This window comes from Spermophilus citellus (genome assembly GCF_964194105.1).
Source record: "Spermophilus citellus genome assembly, chromosome: 6".
Lineage (NCBI taxonomy): Eukaryota > Metazoa > Chordata > Mammalia > Rodentia > Sciuridae > Spermophilus > Spermophilus citellus.
In genome coordinates, this window is record NC_138187.1 from 6,300,461 (window position 1) to 6,321,619 (window position 21,159).

At 40.6% G+C, this 21,159-nt stretch overlaps 1 protein-coding gene and 1 long non-coding RNA gene across 3 annotated transcripts; one reads left to right on the plus strand and one right to left on the minus strand.

The window, feature by feature from the left end:
• Window positions 1-1,277: 1,277 nt before the first annotated feature.
• Window positions 1,278-9,139, minus strand: LOC308650625. Of its 2 annotated transcripts, none has more exons than XR_014022364.1 (4): window positions 9,002-9,139; window positions 4,017-4,070; window positions 3,859-3,912; window positions 1,278-1,687 (listed from the first exon to the last, which is right to left on the minus strand). It is a non-coding gene; the product is annotated as an uncharacterized lncRNA (long non-coding RNA). The 2 variants fall into 2 exon arrangements; XR_014022365.1 differs by having other exon boundaries at window positions 1,278-1,741.
• A 380-nt stretch (window positions 9,140-9,519) lies between these two features.
• ZNF597 (zinc finger protein 597) lies at window positions 9,520-16,930 on the plus strand. Its single transcript, XM_081296755.1, has 3 exons — window positions 9,520-9,654; window positions 10,442-10,565; window positions 12,813-16,930. The coding sequence occupies exons 1-3, from the start codon at window positions 9,622-9,624 to the stop codon at window positions 13,925-13,927; spliced, it is 1,272 nt and encodes a 423-aa protein (XP_081152881.1). The 5' UTR covers window positions 9,520-9,621; the 3' UTR covers window positions 13,928-16,930.
• The last annotated feature ends 4,229 nt before the right edge of the window (window positions 16,931-21,159 follow it).

Genomic DNA, 21,159 nt, shown 5'->3' on the forward strand with positions numbered 1-21,159 from the left:
TGACCTAGAATTTGTTAAAACTGCTGAACCTCAGGCTTCATCCAGATCAACTGAATCCAAGGGCATTTACCTCAGGCACTGGCATTCGAAAGGATCCCCAGGTGAAGAATGGTAAGCATGTTAAAATTTGAGAAGCATGCCCTAGATGATTGCACAGTGAGGACATTCTGTTATTTTCAGGGCTCTGTGTATTGCACTATAAGACAAACTTGGCATATACATCCAAACTTTGAGAACACTCTTGTTAAACCCAAATGAGAAAATGATTACAATTTCTCCAGGGCTTCCTATGTGCCAAGCCTTGTGTTTAAACAAGATCTCAATTATCCTCAGGACAACTTGGGCACCATGTGTTGCTACTAAGAAAATATTCCACTCTCTCCCCCTGAGTGGCCTTGGCCCCACACTGTTTCAAAGTGGTCCCTCACTGGTTTAATCAATTAAGATCAACCCTTTCTCCCTTGGCCTGGTGACAGTTCAGATGACCCTGGCCTAAGCAAGAGAGGGCGAGGGGCATCTCCTGGTCATGGGGATTGTTTCAGGAACAATCTAATCATAGGGAGCGTAGTTCTAATCCATCCTCCAAGTCTCTGCCTTCTTGCTTTTGCACTGCTGTATTCTAATTCTTAATCCAACAGATTACTAGCTTTGTAATGATCATCTTCTCCTTCAGTTAATCTATTGAACTGAAAGTTTTGCTACAACTGAATTTCATCCAGTTGTGAAGTCTAGGCAGAGCTGCCACCTCTCTCCTCTAGAAGTTCTGTTTCATCAGGAGTTCTCTGGAAAGTTGTTTCTTCTTCCCCTGCCCCTAAGTGTACTATCAGGTACATCACTATTTTTCTCTTGGCTATTCATGGCCCATTTCACCCTCTGGCCTTGGGTCAAGTAGAGAGACACCTAAAGGTTCTGCTGGTGGGGGAAAGCTGCAGTCTCCCATGGTCTGGTCACATATCAAACTGTCAAGCAGGGCCTTTAAAAGGAAGCCCCCGATTCCTGTGTGCTCAGCTCCCCAGCTCTCACCTAGCCTTGGAGACAAAAGACCTAAAGAGAGCAGCCAGCTACCATCTGCATGGACAAGCTCTGCCCTTCCCTTCTGAAGACACTCCAAGACCAGAATCTCTAGAAAATGAGGTACTTTAATGTTCACCCACCGTTTTTCATGGCCCTGATACACTTATCTGGCCCATATAGGAACGAAGTCCAGTTTTGCTCTCTTATTCTAAGCCTGGGAGATCCCAAAGCCTCCCTTCTCTGGATGTGACCTACCTATGACCCCTTGCTCTATTTGGAAAGAGTGGTAAGATGACCTATAGCTGGGGAGGGAGGAAAGCAAGGACTGGCAATCCAGTCCCCACCAACACCTGGACATTCAGGTGGTAAACAATACTGCAGCTCACAAACATGTACATACACCTGAACACTTTTTTTTTCTTTTGTTGTAGATGGACACAATTACTTTTATTTACTTATTTTTATGTGGTGCTGAGGATTGAACCCAGTGCCTCACACATGCTAGGCAAGTGCTCTACCACTGACCCACAACCCCAGCCCCACCTGCACACTTTTTGATTACAGATGTTTTCAACTCACAATGGGATTATGTCCTGAAAAAAAACCACCATAAGTTGAGGGCTCATGGTTTCAGAGGTCTCAGTCCATAGAAGGCTGGCTCCATTCCTCAGGGCTCAAGGTGAGGCAGAACATCATGGTGGAAGAATGTGGTGGTGGAGGAAAGAGACTCATGAAGGAGAGGGAAAGCAAGGGGAGGAGGGAGGAGGGAGAGAGGGAGGGGGAGAGGGAGAGGGAGGGGGAGAGGGAGAGGGAGAGGGAGAGAGGGAGAGAGAGAGAGATCTGTTCAGATATATATTTTTTTAATATGGTGCTGGGGATTAGAACCCAGGGCCTTGTGTATGCTAGGCAAGCACTCTACTAACTGAGCTATATCCCCAGCCCCATAAGTTGAAAATATTAAGTCAAAACTGCATTTAACATTTCTTACCCACCGAACATCATAGTTTAGCCTAGCCTACCTTAAATATGCTCAGAACAGTTACATTAGTCCATAGTTTGGTAAGATCTTCTAACACAAAACCTATTTATAATATTGACTATCTCATGTAATTTATTGAATACATATGTCCACCAAAATGCTGGCAATATTGAATACTTGTAGCACATTGGTTGCTAATTCTCCTGATCACATGACTGACTCGGAGCTGTGGCTTGTGACAGCTTTCATTGCCCAACATCTTTTTTTCCTCAACTTTTAAAATTTGTTCTTTTTAGATATACGTGACAGTAGAGTGTATCTTGACATATTATACATACATGGAATATAACTTATTCTAATTGAGCTCCCATTCTTGTGGTTGTACATGATGTAGAATTTCACTGGTCTTGCATTCATATATGAACATAGGAAAATTATGTCCAGTTCATTCTTTTTCCTATTCCCATCCTTCCTTCCCTTCATTCCCCTTTGTCTACTCCAATGAACTTCTATTCTTCCCTAGTCCCTCCCACCATCTTGAGAGTATTGTACCACATATTGCTATCCTGGGAAAAGATCAAGATTTGAAATGTGGTTTCCACTGAATGTGTATTGCTTTTGCATCATTGTAAAGCTGGAAAATCATTAAGCTGAACCATAGTAAGTTGGGGACCATCTGTACTTCTGTAGGAAAAATTCCTAGAATGTTGGTTAAAATGATTTTAATTAACCACATTTTAACTTTGGAAACAAATCACAGAATGCCTGCTAGAAAGGTTTTTACTAATGTGTTGTCATACCAAGAGCAAGAAGACTACACTTGCTACACCAAGACAAACAGTCCACACCCCTGCCAACATGGGAAACTATTCTTTTTTTATTTTTTTGCACTGTATTAAAATTTTTTAAATTGGTTTTTTAGTTATACATGACAGTAGAATGTATTTTGATATACTGTATATACAAGGAGTATAAGTTTCCATTTTTGTGTAAGTAAGTAACTTACTCCATCTTGTACATGATGTGGAGTTACACTGGTCATGTATTCATATGTGAACACAGGAAAGTTATGTCCCATTCATTCTGTCGTCTTTCCCATTCCCATTCCTCCTCCTTTCCTGGCACTCTGCCCTGTCCAATTGGGTGAACCTCCCCTTCTCCCTCCCTTGCCCTGGGATACTATTCTTTACCTCTCTGCAATTGAAATTACAAAGATGTCATTGTTTTCATGTGTATTTCTTAGTCTGTTTGATCATTTTTTTCAATTTGTATTAAGTATATTTCACCTTTACATAACACATTTTTACAAATGTGTCTAACAAGATATTTTTAGTTTGGTTTAACTTGGGGAGATTTTCTGACATTAAACACTTTTTTGAGGTAATGCATGCCTGTGGTAAATTTTTTAAAAGGACAAAAGGATTCAAGGTGAGAAATATTTCCCTCTGTTTCTGAGTACCAGAGTTCTCCAGGGAACTAAGGTTATCAGGTTCCTGGCATTCTTTCAGAGATATTTACATGGACAAGCACTATATTTTCATAAATAAAAAGCAAATATGAGATGAGGGCCAAACTTTGAAATTAAATTCTCTTTTTTCCTCACTTAAAGAAGGCCAGGCATTGTGGGTATTCAAATGGTGACCAGGAAACACTCTGCCTTGTGTGTTTAACTGATAGTTTGATCAGGATTTCAATGCAGATGATTGCAAACAACTGTGCAATATCTAGAATGGAATGAGTAAATATAGATTTACTGTGTCTGCTATGTGCTACACACTGTTATAGTCCTTACAGTAAGTTCTCTTTTCCTTCCTCAACAACTCTGAAAGATAGGTATTGTCCCCATCTTACAATGAAATACTCACCCAAGGCCTTTACGGCACACAGGATGAATGAAGCTCCTCTCCAAAGTGGCAGCTCTGAGTGCCCATTACGAAGGATGAAAATCAAGAAACAAATGGATTCTTTATTAGAAAGGACCAGTTTTTCACTAAAGCCATGAACCATAACTTTCCTGACTTACCTAGGAGGAAAGTCACAAGGTTGCAAAAGCAGCCTTTACAGGAAGACTTCTTTCCTAGTGTCCAGGAGAAAAAACAAAATAAGTCACTTCATGGCAAGCTCTGCAGCTTGTTAATCAGTACTTGTTCTGCCTGAAAGGGCTCTTGACCATCCTTGGGGCACTCCCAGGAAAGTGGAAAGATTACATGAGATTGGCATGAAATAGAGTGGATGGTTCTAAGGGTTTTATTAGTATCCGCATAGATCAAAACCAGGACAAACAAGAAAAAAATATTTGGGGTTTCCAAAATATCTGGAAATTCTCCCTTGGTGTGAAATAATGCATATGTATAAGATGGATAATCAAGGATGAGACTACTTGCAATTAGAACCAAAACAGAGAAAGAAAAGGACCATGCGGCTACATAGTTCCTGTCTCAGAGGGTCTGCTTCTCCATTTATCTGTCAGTGTACTCTAAGACTGGGCTTATTAATTAGACTCACAAGGGACTGTTGCTTAAACTAAATATTTATTTGCATTCAGTTAGAGTGACTGGAATACTCTATTTTACTTAAAAAAAAGAATATGCTCATTTACCCTCCTATGAATTAAGTGAAAGCCTTTATTTTACTAAACCCCCCAGAATCATTCAGTAGTAATAATTTAAAAAATATTTATTGACAGGTCAAAATGGATTTCACATAAGTAAGTTTCCTCTGAATACAATGGCAACATTCCAAACAGGACAGAGAAGGCTTTGACTCCTTTCCTGGAACTCTTTTCCCTACTAAGTCTGGATCCATGCCTCTTCCTTCAAGGTAAAAAACAATCTTTTGGGAGCTGTGGTTGTAGCTCAGTGGTAGAGTACTGGGTTGGATCCACAGCACCACATAAAAATAAAAAAAGGTATTAAAATACAATAATATAATTTAAAAAAAGTCTTCTTCGTGTGTGTATGTGGCAGGGGGACACCCGAGTACTGAAGATTGAACCCAGGAGCATTGTACCATTGAGCAACATCCACAGCCCTTTTTTATTTTGAGTTAGGGTCCCACTACTCTGCCCAGGCTGTCCTTGAACTTATGACCCTCCAGCCTCAGCCTCCCCAGTCACCAGTCACTGGAATTAAAGGCATGCACCACCATGCCCAGCCATCAGAGGCAAGGCCATCATTTTACTCCTGGCCATCCCATCTCTGTAACTCCTAGGCTAGTAAGTTTCAATTAAATCCTGGATCTCAGAAGTCTTAATTTGATGAACCCATTTGGGGGGGCAATAACTTAAACATGTAGTCTTCTAACCGACTACCCATCCCGTCATTTCTTTTCTATCCTCATTGTGTCTAACCTGCATTCTCTGTGGGTCCCATTACCCTCCAGGAGTCTTTGTTTGAAGCTTCTATTTAACAAGAATTAATCAGGGGCTCAGGCTGTAGCTCAGTGGTAGAGTGTTTGCCTAGCACATGTGAGGCATGGGTTCAATACTCAGCAACACATAAAAATAAATAATAAAGAGGAGCTAGGGTTGTGGCTCAGTGGCAGAGTGCTCGCCTAGCATGTGCGAGGCCCTGGGTTTGATTCTCAGCACCACATAAAAATAAATAAATAAAACAAAGGTATTGTGTCCACCTACAACTAATAATAAATAAATAAATAAAGGTACTGTGTCAAAAAAATTAATCAGTATCAGTAGGTCTAGAATCTGTAAATGGAAGCTTCTCTGGCTTCAGTAACTGAAAAACAATTTGGCTGAATTGACACAACAAAGTTAATTTATAATAATGACATTAACATGTTGGAGGTACATTTTATAGCACCACATCTCTGATGAAGAGATTCCTATCCAGTTAGAGGTAACCTTAGTTTTGAAATCATGAAAGCTTCTTGTTTTTGGTAAAAGTAAAACTTGCAAGCATGAGGTGCAGCCATCATTCCCATAAGAGACTGGGAGTCAAGAATACATGTTTTCTTTACTGTTCAGTTGGGTATTCTGGACACCTGTGAGAAGAGCCTCTCTAAAGTTGTGAGGAAGATAATCTTGTTTACATATACTCCTTTGGTGCATCATGAGAAGGCCCTGTGCCAATTTCTGATGAGTAATAGACATACCCTAAGAACCAGAGATGTACTTAATTTTAGATAGTGGGCCCTAAAGAGCAGTATTATCTCTGAATGGAAACCATATCAAATCTAATGAGCAATTAATTCTGGAAATTATTTTGAAATTCATCAAATAAAAATATGTACTTAAGAGTAACAGCAGTAATCTCTTCGTGATAGCAATGTGGTGCTTTGACAATGTTTTTGCTTATTTCTATTTTCAAACTTTCTAAAACACACACATACTGCTTTTATAATAATAAAAAATTGGGGGGATACTGGGGATTGAACCCATGGGTGCTTAACCACTGAGCTACATCCCAACCCTTTCAATTTTTGATTTTGAGAAAGGGTCTTGCTAAGTTGCATAGAGCCTCATTAAATTGCTGAGGCTGGCTTTGAATTTGAAATCCTCCTGCCTCAGCTTCCTGAGATGCTGGGATTACAGATGTGCACCAAAGTGCCCAGCAAAAGTTATTTTTAATGAAAAAAATGTGATCTTATGAGAGAAAGCTGGTGTTCATCTACCAAAAGCATTTCAATACATAGAGACTATTATTATTATTCTTGGTATATTAAAGGTGGAAATGAAGACTCCTCTAAAAGGAGGTTGTGGATTTTTAATTTTAATGGTTAAAATACATCACTTGAGCATATAATATTTATACAATCAAATATTTCAGATTTTTAAAAAAATTGAGTTAAGCATATAATTCAGTCTTATTCTTTCAATCTTAATGTAGTTTAGGCTTTTTATCTCATCAAACTTTCATGTTTCCTCTTTCTTTTTCCACTTATCTATAGTTTTGGTAGTTTGCTGCTAGAAGGGCTAGGGAAGATTTTGTTTCTTCTCCCATTTCAGGAATAACTCTTTTTCTTCTTATATAACAAGTTAATATTATAAGATTCAAATCTAGTCATCGGAAACTGTGCTTATCTCTCTGTAATAATGGGAATAGGGTTCAAAGGCAAGAGACATGCAAGCTTACTGTTAATTTAGTGACTCTGACAGCATCAAGGTCCTAATGCTTCCATATTTCTTCCCTGTCATTCTTTTTTTTATATTTATTTTTTAGTTTTAGGTGGACACAATATCTTTATTTTTTATTTTTATGTGGTGCTGAGGATTGAACCCAGTGCTTCGTGCATGCCAGGCGAACGTGCTACCACTTGAGCCACATCCCCAGACCCTTCTCTGTTACTCTTAGCCTATTAGTGAAAGTGACAATGCAATCCAGGTAATATACACAGCTGCAAATCCAGATTAGAAGATTCCGAGCCCCCAAACAAGGCATCCCTGAAAAAAAAGCATTAAGCATAAATGAAGAGGAGAAAGACTCTATAATGAAGATACCTGTAGTTTTAGTTCTCCGTATATCAGGCTGTCTGCTCTTCTTCATATATGCTTTCGACTGATCTATGTTATAAGGGAGTTTGTTCTTATTCCTCCATCTGTCCTTGAAGCACCTTTCTCCTTCTCCTGGGGCCCTCAGCTACCCTTTTGTGACCCATTTCCACAAAAATTTTTTCCTAGCTGTCAATAGATCTCACTAGTAATATGTTAACTATTAGCTATCTGTCCTACTTCCTTTTGTTTTCTAATAGAGCCCTGATTTTGTACAGGTAGATGGTCAGGGAAGTCTGGGTCCTGCTTCTGATGCCAGAGCATGAAGCTGATTTACTAAACCAAATTATGATGGTCTTTTTACCTTGAAAATTACTGGTTTATGATGAGTACATTTCACAATACATGTCTGTGTACATTATCTGGGTTGCATTGTCATTTTCACTAACAAGCTAAGAATGACAGAGAAGAAATATGGAGGCATTGGGACTTTGATGCTGACACTGAGCCAGTAAATTAATCAAATGTCCTATCTTTGAACATCATTTTGTTGGGCTTTCTGTTACTTGCAGCTGAAATTATCCTATTTGATATTCCACTAAATCCTGCTACTTGTCAACTCTTGTGATATTGTTTTAATGAGTATGCAATCATTCCCTAAGTAACCTGGTACTAGAATAAGAAATTGTGCTAAGATTCACTTAGAATTTTTATGGTACCTATCATTCTTGTTTTTTTCTTTCCTTTTTTTTTTTTTTTGTCCCCTGAAACACCTTCATAAACTCACAATTCCTTTTACTTACATTATCTTACTTTTGAAATTGCCCTCTAGGTTATTTTTTTTTTTTTAAAGAGAGAGTGAGAAAGGAGAGAGAGAGAGAGAGAGAGAGAGAGAGAATTTTTTTTTAATATTTATTTTTTAGTTCTCGGCAGACACAACATCTTTGTTGGTATGTGGTGCTGAGGATCGAACCCGGTCCGCACGCATGCCAGGCGAGCGCACAACCGCTTGAGCCACATCTCCAGCCCCCCCTCTAGGTTATTGATAACAGATATTCTTAGCTCTTTGTTCAGAACAAAGAGTAAAATTTTTAAAAAGCTAAGGAAAGCCAAGTTACAAATTGGTCGAGATGAATGAAGCAATCATTGGCAGAGTTTGGGAAAGGGCTCGATTTTCTAACTTAAGTTTCTAACCAGAGCACCCAGTGTCAATCATATGTCTGGCACTGGAAAGGGTTGAATGGGAGGTATGAGGAGTGGATCGATGTCCGGCGCAGAAAACCAGAGGCTCTACTCCTGCCTAAGGTCCACCGTGGCTTTGAATCACTTGGTTGGGCTACAGCTGCAGGTTACAGTGCAGTGGGGACCAGCGACCTGGCCTACCCTGAACTGAACCCTGTGAGCCAGTAAGACCCCTCTACATCCCATGGCCCCATAACCAACCGAAGACCGCACACTGCTCCAACTGCAACTAGGCCGGCCCCTGGCCGCAGTCCCAGGCCCCGGCCAGACCCGCACTTGAAGCACACAAGGCCCTGCTGGCCGCTCCCAGATCTCATTACCGACTGTCTTTCGAGTCTCGGAGTCTTCCTGTGTTCGCTCTTTCCTTCTAGGAAACACCACATCTCTCAGGGTCAGCAGGCCTGGAGCTCACCGGGGAGACCCCACCAGCGGAAACGGAAATACCTACTGGTAGAAACACAGGAGCATCTACGTCTCCCACTTGCCCCACTCTTCCAGGCCTCAGTTTAGCTGCTCGATTGGTCTACTCAGAAGAGGATCCGCCCCCTCGGAAAATCTGGGCAATCACAGCGCGGCATGGAGGGGAGGGGAGGTGCTGTAGCGCACAGCTTCTAGGGGCTCCCTTCGGCGCCTGCGTGGGGGAGCATGGGAGCGTGGGAGTTTTGCGGGGCAGAGTCTTTAGTCGTCGCGTCTCGATTGGGCGTGGCTTCCTGCTGCTTCGGCTGGGGTAGGGCGAGGCTCTCTGCTCCGGAGCTGAGTGGGCCCCTTTCGAGGCTGGACCCGGAAGAGTAGTCGGCCCTGGTTTTCAAGGGAGCTTGAGGGAGGCTGCGGGCACGAGGAGCTTGGCCGCCGAGTGGGCCCCTCCAGGGACCTTTGTTTCTATTCGAAGCTTTGTCTGACTTCCCCGAAGCGATTGCAGGAGGTGCCCCCCACTCTGCAGATGGCGTCTGCGCTCGCGTCATCCGACGCCCAGGTGAGACAAGCTACCTTTTTCCCATCCAAGTTCAGTGGTTATATTCCGGCCTCCGCCTGACCTCCTCGGAGAAAGGCTAGGTACGCCTGTAGTGATGGGAGGATGCCCGATTCCCGAGTAGCCCTTCGCCCTTCGTTCCTAGACCGGTCACAGATGAGAAGTGGTTTACCAAATTCTTTTCAAAACCACTAGCTAGGGAGCAGAGCCCTTGGGAGGGGTTTGTAGCAGTTTGTCAGTGTCTTCCTGGAATGCCTCTGGAAATGGCAAATTTCTAGGCTTCACTCCACACTCGTTCAATAATGATAATGCCTAGCTGATTCCTAATCACAGCAAAATACTGTAAACGTAGAGGAGGAGTAGAGGGCCTGGATGTAGTGTGATGGAAGGAGCTGAGCAATGAGTGCCATGGGGAAGGAAGAGAGAGACCAGCAAAGGAAAGGATATTGGGAGAATTTTAAAACCTCTCTTGTGAGTCTTCCTTGGCTGGCCAATCTTCTTTCTCTTACAGTATCCATTCTAAATGAAGGGGAGACTTCATCATTCTCACAACATACTTTCTTGACCCTTAAGTCACTGCCTCAAAATTTATGTCCATATTTACTCTCTCCTTCCTAACTCCAACCCCACTCCTAGACCCTGTTTATATCCCATTCTAGCACTTGGAAATCTTTTAGGCCAAACCCTTTTACCCGTTGCATCTGATGATTTTAGCTGTTCTCTACCTCCCTAGACTGAGGGGCTGTACCACTACACTCTTGTATTGAGATGGGTTCTCATGTTATTTCAGGGATCGATCCTGTATGACGACCTAGCTGTATATTTTTGTCAAGAGGAATGTGTGAGCCTGCACCCTGCCCAGAAAATCAAAAAAGAAATCAAACAGGAGTGTTTCGAAGATGTGGCTTTGATGGGTAAGGCAATTGTTTTTCCTGCATTTTTGGACTTTTGTTAATTCTAGGATGAGGATTTCATTTCTTGTCCACATGTTGATATGGTGGTGCAGGACCTTTTGCTGAATGATTTATACAGATATGGTGAAAATTTGCATGAAGGAACAAGTTTCAAAGAGTAGGATGATTTTTGAGAGACAGACATCCAGTCTAGTGTAGTACCTGTGATTTCACACAACCCATGGCAATTCCTGGTAATCTTCCCTAATATTTGTTGCAGTCAGTTTACAGTTGCACTTGGGAAACCCCATTACTATAAATTATTGTCATTTGCTAAAGATGGAAAAGTGATTTGCTCTTAAGGGGGTGCTAATGCCTTTCTCATCCAAGGGGGATCTTTGCAGTATTCCTATGCGTGAGTATATTTTACCTCTGAACTGGGTCGAGTATCTAAACTATCCCAGAACTTATGTTTTATATCTTCCATTTCTCTCATTATCATGTCTGTGTTTTTCCTTACCTTCTTGAACATATGGAGTATATTTATAATAGCTATTTTAGTATTTTTTTCTGCTAGTTTTTTTTTATCTTTGTCACTTCTGGGTCTGTTTCTAGTGATAGTTTTTTTCCTTGTTATGGATCATATTTTTCTGTTTCTTTACATGCCTGGTAAGTTTTGATTGGATTTTGGGCATTGTAAATTTTATTTTGTTGGTTGCTTGATTTTGTTGTATAAAAATATTTTTGGATTTTGTGGTGGGATGCAGTTAAGTTACTTGGGGTCAATTTGATTCTTTCAAGGTTGCATTTTTTTTTTGCTTTGTTTGTGTGGATTCAGATCAACCTTTAGGCTAGAGATGATTGGTCGTACTTGTGAGGCAGTTATTTTCCTTAGGAGACTGCTTGATGTCCTGTGTGCTGGTGGGTCTTTCCACTTTGGCTGGTGGGAGTAGGAACTATTGTGTGAACTTCGTGTACTGTTCTATGTTTTCCTTTTTGGTGGTTCTTTCCATGGCCTTGGATAGTTTTTCCATGTATATGGAGATGAATACTCAGCAAAAGTTTTTAAGGAAACTTTTGTAGATGCTTAAGTTCTCTAAGAAGTTGCTCCTTCTTTATTATTTTGCTCTCAAATCCTAGTGACCCTGATATCCCAGAGTGAACTCAGAAAAATCAGAAAAACTGGTGGGTACTGTTTGGATTCCCATGCATTATACTATAGACCAGAAACCCTTTAGAGTCAGTGACTTGGAACAGTCATAGGACTTTAGTTCTTTGGAAGGAAGAGTCCTTTTTGTATTAATATATTAGCTTTATAAATGAAGAATATACTTGTCCCTGCAGGAGACTGGTTCCAGGACACTGCCCTCCACTCAAGGGTACCAAAATCAGCAGATGATCAAGTCCCTTATATAAAGTATCATAGTATTTCCATATGATCCATGCACATCTTCCATGTGCTTTAAATCACATCTAGATTTTAATAATACCTAACCCAAAGTAAGTATAATATAAATAGATGTTACACATGTTGTTTTGGGAATAATGACAAAAAAAGTACATGTTTAGTATTGATGAAGTTTTTGTTTAGAATATTTTCAATCTGTGGTTGGTTGAATCTTTACATACAGAACCCATAACTATGTGAGAGCTGGTTATATTTGCAAAAATATTCAAAAGGAACTCTTTCTGGCAGGCCCAAGTTTTGTCAGCCATCCTTGAGGTAAGACTGGCCATCATTGACCTGCTGTACACACAGCAGCCCTACTTCCATGGTTCCTCAGGGCACAGAAGTTTTAGAGACTTCTCCTGGTGAAATGAAACTACTTTTAGTAACCTGTTTCTCTGTTATAGTAGAAAAATACTTGCCTTCTTTTTTGATAAATATAAACCCCAATCTTACTCCAGTTTTCATTGCTCAGCTGTCACTTGAGTTAGCTTAAATGATGAAAAGCTCTTGAGTTTTAAATAGACACATCTATATTTCTAGACAGTGCATACCAACATTGTCCTTTGTACCTATCCCACTCGACTTTGACTTAGTTAGAGCCATTCTCTGCTCCTTCCCCTTACAGGTTCACCTGGACCTGGATCTTTGAGGAAGCCAGGAAAGCCTCTTAGTTTCTGATTTTATTTATGTGTCAGTGTCTAGGTTATAAGGTAATCCATTTGCAGTTTCCTGGTCCTCTGTGTAACTGCTTCTTAACTGCTGCTTTCCCTAGTATCATATGAAGGTGTTCTTCGTGTTTTGCTTTTTTTAATCAACAGGAGGGGAAGGGAAGACTGAGATTAATCAGCAATTAAGCCAAGAGTCTATGGAACTTGAAGAACTTTCCTTAGAAAAGTACTCCATTGCTGCACCCCTTGTCTATTACCCAGAAAAGTCCTCTGAGGATGGAGTTGGAGTCCCTGAAAGGAAATTCTCAGATGGAACTTCCACTTGCAAGAAAGAGATGATAAGCCTTTTAGTTACCATTGACAACCACACCCCATTAGTAGAATTGTCTCAATGTTTAGGAGTCAGAGCACTTTCTGAAATTCTTGAATTTCCCTGGGAAGAAGCCAAAAATGTGTTCAAGTGCCCTGAATGTGACCAAAGCTTCAGTGATAATTCATACCTTGTTTTACATCAGAAAATTCATTCAGCAGAGAAAAAATACAAATGTGGTGACTGTGGGAAAATCTTTAATCATAGAGCCAACTTGAGGACACACAGGAGAATCCACACTGGTGAGAAGCCTTATAAGTGTACCAAGTGTGGTGCCAGCTTCCGCCAGCAGTCACATCTGTCCCGGCACATGAATAGCCACATAAAGGAAAAACCATACACATGTGACACATGCGGGAAAGGTTTTATGTGGCTTCCAGGATTGGCACAGCATCAGAAAAGCCATACTGTTGAAAAAGCACATGAAAGTGCTAATGGTAGTAAATATTTTGATCAGAAAACAAATCTGGCTTTGCATGAGAAAACACACACATCAACCACCCCATACCAGTACACCCAGCGAGTGAAGAGCTTTAGGCAGCCCCTATACACTGACTTCCCTGAGAAGGACCACAAGGAGGTCTCTCACAAATGCCATATTGATGATGAAAATTTTTTTTCATTTTCCAGGTTCAAACCCTTACAATGTCCTGACTGTGACCTGACCTTTCCTTGTTTCTCTGAGCTTGTTTCTCATCAAAACACTCATATAGTGGAAAAGCCCCATAAATGTAAAACATGTGCAAAAAGTTTTGCTTTGGATTCAGAACTTGCATGCCACCAGAAGAGCCACACAAGAGAGGAACCTTTCAAATGTACCGTGTGTGGGAAGAGTTTTAAAGTGAATATGCATCTCATTACTCATAAGCGAACCCATAGAAAAAACACCATGTAAACACAAGTTTACATTAATGCTTGGGTTTTTCAGTATCTGTATGGTGGAAACAGTTACTGTTTTGTGCCAGGCACTGTGCCAAACACTTTATACACATTCCACTTAATATCTGATTTTCACCACAACCTTGATTTCAGCAGTATTATTTCAAGTTTTTAAATAAGGAAACATCATCAGTGTCACATAGTTAGTGAATGAAGCCAGAATTTGAACTTAGTTACTGTTCACATTCCATTTGTATGAGCCAGAGAAACAAAGTACCTTTTTTAAAAAATTCAGTTTTCATGAAAATGAAGGTTATTGTTAGATTTCTTTTAAAATTTTGTTTATGTGGTTTCTAAGTAAGTTTTAGAGGAAAATTTATTTATTGCCAGTTTTGCACATATAGTATCTAGGAAATCGAATCACTTTATATCTGTTTTGTACTTTTTGTTATAACTATTTGAATGTAATATTTGTATGGAGATAATTGTTTTACATGCGAATTTCTAGAGGAGTTTAGAATATCCTCCCCCTGCATTAAAATTCCCAAATGAATGGGACTTGTTGATATTTTGATGGCAACTTGTATCTATGGAGTTCCCATTCTCAGATCTGATGTCAAGGGAAAGTCTTGGCATTTTTGACTCAAATATTTGGTAGGAGTTTTAGCAGTCTTACTACACCCCTCTTCTGGAGGTTAGACTTAATTCCAGTGGGTATTTGATACACTTTAAGGGGATTTGCCTCCAAATCCCTATTGAAGCACATTCCCTGACTTGTTATGAATAATCATAACTTTTTGAGCATGCTAAATACTTTAGGTGTGTTATCTAATTTAATCTTAGGAATAAATATGTGACAGAGAAAGAACTATCTTTGTTTCATAAATGAGAAACTGAAGCTCCTAGAATGTTAAAAGTCAGTACTTTGCCAAGCACACAAAGCATTACACTGTAGTGAGGCTGCCATTTAAATTTGGGTGTCTTCTGCAAGGCGCGATGGTGCACACCTATAATCCTAGCAGCTGGGGAGGCTTGCCAGGAGGATTGCAAGTTCAAAGCCAGCCTCAGCAAAAGCAAGGTGCTAAGCAACTCAACAAGAACCTGTCTCTAAGTAAAATACAAAATAGGGCTGGGGATGTGGCTCAGTGGTTGAGTGCCCCTGAGTTCAATCCCTGGAACCCACCCCCCCAAAAATTTGGGTGTCTTCTAATTCTAAACACTTTGCATTCTGTGACACTTTGTTATGTTTTGGCATTCCCACCAAGTATTAGTAGTGCAAGCAACCAGGGAGTCTGCGGTATGGAGGGACGATGGTCATTATGAAGACCACCCTGTGTACTTGCATCTTGGAACTCCTTCATTCTCTTTGCACTTTATCCAAAGCCTGAATTTCAAGTATGCTCATAAAGCAACAGAAGACCCTCTGGGACTTCTAGTGTTAATTCCCATCCCTACAATCAGATTTGAGATTTCAAGTTCTATAAGGTTTTAGTTTCCAAAAAAATCACAACACTTCCTCTCCATCTCAAAAGACAAATACATATAAAAATGGTTAGAATTTTAACCAAGACACTTCATAACATAGATCCTTAGGTATTGTTATACAGATAAATATTGCTGCAAAATATTAAATAGTGTGGTTATAAAGCAGAGATATTATAAATATACAAACAGAATTTCTTTTTACATTAAAAATGATTGTATACCTATCAGCAAAACTATATGTGGTCTTTTGATTGGCATATAAGAATGGTCTTACTCTGTTTAAATAGTATAAAAGTACAACCCTTACTAAACTGGAATTATTGCTGGGAAATCTCATGAGTAGACATAAAGGCCTCTTTGAGGAGCAGTTGGATGGAAAGTAGTACCTGGAAGGTGGTTTTGAACAAATTCCTTGGTTTGGTCATTGATGCAGTAATGAAAATGTATATTCTACAGTTCCTTAACATGATGGCTGGAATATCAAGTTCTGTTAAACAGTCATCATTGATGAAAATAACATTTTCCTAATGGAATTCATATGCGAACAGTTTACATGTTATATAATTTAAGAAATTGTGAAATTGTGGTGTTTTTCTTAAAACAGCTGAGCTAAAAATAGTTTCATTTAGAGTTGTTTTGATACAAGTAATATAGTCTCTTCACATTCCCCTATGTAACACTGAAAATGACTAACCCAATTATTCAGGGTGTTAAAACTAAGAACAAATGACATTTCTTAGTAAATGCCAATTTTGAGTCTTTGATTCTTGAGATTCCATATAAGTGGCAGTATTCAGGTGACTGCAACAGAAGATGTAATACAATGTGAAACTGCAGCTCTTGCTCAAAATAAGCTGCAATTTACTGTGTATGTGTTCAAGGGGAGACATAGCAGGTTGTAGTTTATCTGAATAAAAAGTCCATGTTGAATGTTCATTAATGTCATTATTGCTGTGGGACCTTAGTAGGAAGTGCTTTTTTCTTGGACCATCTGTTTAAAAAGTAAATGATCTTTTATTAGAAATGTGTATATTTATCTGTATTTGTCTTGTCGATTAGGAGAGCTATTGATGGCCATTATCCATGTTTCCAAGGCCCATCTGAATTCAGGTGTTTTTATTTTAAAATTGATAACCCTCCCTGCATGAATAATCTAGGAAAGAGAGGGATACAACTTATATCATATATAAACCTAAGAATATGCTGTAATCTTTAGTTCCTTTGGATACCTCAGAGTATGTTTGCTGTATGCACTTTACTGTTTGTTTAATGTTTCAATTTTACTGTTTTGGTGCATTCTCATTGGTCTTAGCTCTAGATTGCAATATCTCAGCAGTGGTGATGTGTATCTGATGTGCAATTTGTTATCTAATAAATGTTTTGGTTTTTTTTTTAATGAGGATGGTAAGGAAGTGAAAAAAATTTTTTTGGTACTACAGTGATTTTAAATGATAATAATGATTTTTGAAGCTCATTGGATTGTGGTTTGAAGGGGTTGAATGAATGACTTTGTGCCATCTAATAAAGTAAGTAAAGTCGTTTGTTCCCCGGAATTCGACACAAAGTTCCAGCGCTATTCCAGGAAGACAGCTCTAGATATCCACTCGCCTTCCAGTCTTGCTGCATAGCAGCAGTACAGGGCCAGGTACCTCCAGCTCTACCGGGCAGCAGCTGTCCATCACGGGATGCCGCCCAGTGCCGGGAGTCGGGGGTAGGAAAGCGGTGAGTAGTTCTCCCAGAAGGCTTCGTATGGCGCGGGAGAGACCCTGGGTTTCCGCTTGGCCACTACCTTACAGGTTGCCGGAAATGCTAACCAGTTGGGGTTTTCCAAGGTGGCTACTGGCCGGAAGCCGGAAGTATCGGTCACTTCCGGTGCCCGCTTCCGTCAGCGCCTGCGCACTTGGGCGTTCAGCGATGGGCATCCCGAAGCGGAGTTTAAGTAGGCTTATGTTCTAAGTCCACAGAACACCACGGGTCTCCATAGAAACTGGGCAGTGGGGATGCGAGTGTTTGCTGAGAGGCCCCTCGGGACTCTCCGTTGCACCCGCGGGAGCCGGCAGCGGTGGGAGACAACGCGAGTCTCCATCCGGTGATTCCAGGCACTGGACGGAGAAGGAGCCCTGGCCCACCTTCTAGCGTTGCCCCCACCCCAATATGGGAGATGTGGAACTGTCCAGCCAATGTTTCTGGCTTGTTGAAAAGGGTGTTTTATGCGTCTCAGAATCGTTCTAGGTGCAGTATATTCTTTCTAGAACCAATGCCAGTCTCGGACTTTAGGTGTGACCCGAAGCCATTTTTTTTTGTTTGCGTTTTAGGGGTCTAGCTGTGTTTCCCAGGCTGGTCTTGAACTCCTGGGTATGGTGATCCTCTTCCCTTCACCTCCCAATTAGCTAGAATTATAGTGATATACCACCAGTGTAGGCTTCTTGCTGCTATATTCTAACTTGTTTCTGGAGAATTGATTAATCTTGCATAAATGTGCTGCCCCAAGTTATCTTAGCCAATTCTGTGAACATTCATACCTCATTTGATGTCAGCCAAACTTAACTGATCCCTTGTACAGTTGCAGGTGCCTGGGAGAGATCATTCTTGGCGTGTCTTTGAGAAATCCAAACATAGACCCAAAATAGAACTGGCACTTTAGCCCTGATCTGTTTGCTTCCAATATGTGGTACCTACCTACGTGATTACACGTGCTATAAACAGACACCCTCTCGCTTCTTTTGTCCTGCTACAGTTTGAATGTTTGTGTCTTCAAAAACGTGTGTTGAAATATTACCCCATTGGGCTGGGGATGTGGCTCAAGCGGTAGCGCGCTCGCCTGGCATGCGTGCGGCCCGGGTTCGATCCTCGGCACCACATACCAACAAAGATGTTGTCCGCCGAGAACTAAAAAATAAATATTAAAAATTCTCTCTCTCTCTCTCCTCTCTCACTCTCTCTTTAAAAAAAAAAGAAAAGAAAAAAGAAATATTACCCCACAAGGGGATAGTATTAGGAGGCACAGGACTTTGGGAAGTGATTGGATTTTGAAGATGGATCCCATATAAGTGCTCTTATAAAAGAAATGCAGAGAACTATGTAGCACCTTCTGTAGTGTGAGGACTGGCCATTTATGAAATGGCCTCACAGACATGGAATCTGCCAGCCTCATAATTTTGTACTCCCTGGCTTCCAGAACCAGAATAAATTTCTGTTGTTCATCAGCTACCCTGTTTATGGTAATTGGTAATAGCCAGAATGAATTGAGAGACCATACATTAAGTCATCAAGACCTGTGAATTCTACCTCAGAAATCTCTCAAATATTCTGGTGATGTAGCTCATTGGTAGAGCATTTGCCTAGCATGTGCAAATGCTTTGGGTTGGTCCCCACCACTGCAAAAATAAAACCAAAAATACCTCCTAAACCTGAGCACTTTTTTCCATTGTCCTTACCTCCTTTGTATCCAACAGTACTCACCTCAATTGATGGAAATAGCCTGCTGACCCCTCTCATATTCTGTTCTTTCCCAGCACAACTTAAAACAACTGAGAATGTCACCATCCACTGACTTCTTGTTGGATTTCCCTGCTAACTTGAACTCCATCTTCTACCTTCTTTCTTCTTTTTCTCCCTTCTCTAGCTGTACTTTCTTTCATTTCTTCAAATATACCAACTCTAGTTCTTCAACAACCATGTACATACTTGTTTTTGACAGTGGTTGGGACAGAAACTAGGGTCTCACACATGGCAGGCAAGTGCTGTACTACTCAGTTTTGCCCAGTCGTATAATTTCCCTTTTACTTAAAGCTTTCCTTCCATCCCTTCTTTTGTTTCATCTTCCTTATAGCACTTACTGAACTTGTAATGTAATTATTAAAACTTATGGTTTAATTGACTCTATATGGCAGGGATCAGGCACATGGTAGGTGCTTACAATTATTCAGTGAATGAATGAACTTTCTGTGTTCTCTCACTTTTTTTAAACCAATGGTTGCAGCTAAGGGATTGTCAGAAGTGAAAAGGAAACAGGTAACTTGTGCTGCCAGTTTTAAGTAGGCTGAACAGACCCAGAGAAGCTATAAGGTGCTTAGGGGAAAAAAGTTGACTAAAGAAATACCCAGGATCAAGATGTAATGAAGTTGTGTAGGATTGAAGGGCATAATTTAGCAAAAATACACAATTTGTAAGCCACATTTATTTTTTATTTTATTTTATTTTTTTAAAGAGAGAGGAGAGAAAGAGAGAATTTTTTTTTAATATTTATTTTTTAGTTCTCAGCGGACACAACATCTTTGTTGGTATGTGGTGCTGAGGATCGAACCCAGGCCGCACGCATGCCAGGCAAGCGCGCTACCACTTGAGCCACATCCCCAGCCCCTGTAAGCCACATTTGAAGAAAGGAGTTAAAATGATTTTTGTGCTTTAAGCAGAATTGGTTTTGAGCTAGTACAACAGAGAAGGCCACTTGAATAATTTGAGTCCTCACCTGACTGCCTTGAACCTCCAGAGAGTAAAATGTTAGTTACTAAAGTAGTTCACATCTCTACTTGCAAGAAAACAGGATAAGAGTTGTATCTAGTCCAATAGCATTGTTGCTTATTCTGTCCCTATCATAGGAGATCCCCTAGTGGGAGTGGAACAAGCATCCCGAGTGGGCAAAATGATGCTACACCTGAAGGATAGGACACTCAGGGAATTCTGAGAAGGTAAACTATGGAACAAATGCACTTGGCTTCTAGATCCACGTTTCTGTTAGAAGTCAGAACTTCTAACAGAAAGTTTGAACTTCAGAAAGATGCAGAATAGAAAACTCCTGACTTTCCTTTCTTCCATGGATGTGTCAAATAAACTTTTATACATGGGTCACTTCTTTCTAAGAGAAATCCAGAAACTGGTTGAGAGACTCCTTCACACTAGGCAACTGAAAAAAATATCCACATCAAAATGAGTAGAAAAAGTTAAGACACGTGCACCACAAATCCCAACCTGGGCATAGCATCATACAATTGAAAATGAATTACAAAATCCCAACTTCCTGGGGACTGATGGATTTGGGCCACACATAGCTCTCCAATTTATATAGTCCCCACCTAAATCACCTTGCTCTGGGATTAGACATGGTTCAGTATTTGTGAGTTCCCTAAGACAAAAGAGAAAAGAAAGTTTTCAACTTGCGCATGAGCACTTCCAGAGTCCAGTGTAGAGCAAACATGCAAATATACCTAATTCCAAGTTTCTTCCTAGAAGAGATTAGTCTGCACACTTTCCTGGCTGCTGCCTGAGGATTTAGCTTCTAACTAGCCTGTGTCTTGGAGCTGATGGAGGAAGTAAACAACAAACATCAGGAAGCCTGAACAGGCATGTGGCCACTTCACTTCTCCCCTTACCTCATACTCCTACAGTTTGCTCCAGAGGTAAAGCCATGTCTCCAGCTTCTCCCTGGAAGGAATTTGTCCTCACATTGAGTATCTTAACTTTTATAGATCCAACCAAAGGACTGAATCACCTAGTTCTGGGAATTGAGGGGGGTCTGCATTGATGAGTCCCCCCTAGACCACAGAAAACAAACAGGTGGTTTTGTATAGGCATGTAAGCATCATCAGCTATTTCTCCTAGCTCAGTCCAAAACAAGCAGGCAGAAACACCTAGCTTTCAGTTTCTCCCTAGAAAGGGTTTACATACCTAACATCAATTTTTCATAGCTGCTTCTATGGGTAAGGCTTTTAAGTAGTCTGTATTTGGGAGCTGACAAATCAAGCAATGAGTAGTCTTCTAGGA

Bases quoted from the DNA above. Each gene is read 5' to 3' on its own strand.
- ZNF597 (XM_081296755.1), top strand. From the start codon at position 9,622: ATGGCGTCTGCGCTCGCGTCATCCGACGCCCAG. The intron at 9,655-10,441 runs GTGAGACAAGCT...ATGTTATTTCAG, and splicing joins TCGCGTCATCCGACGCCCAG to GGATCGATCCTGTATGACGA. The intron at 10,566-12,812 runs GTAAGGCAATTG...TTTAATCAACAG, and splicing joins CGAAGATGTGGCTTTGATGG to GAGGGGAAGGGAAGACTGAG.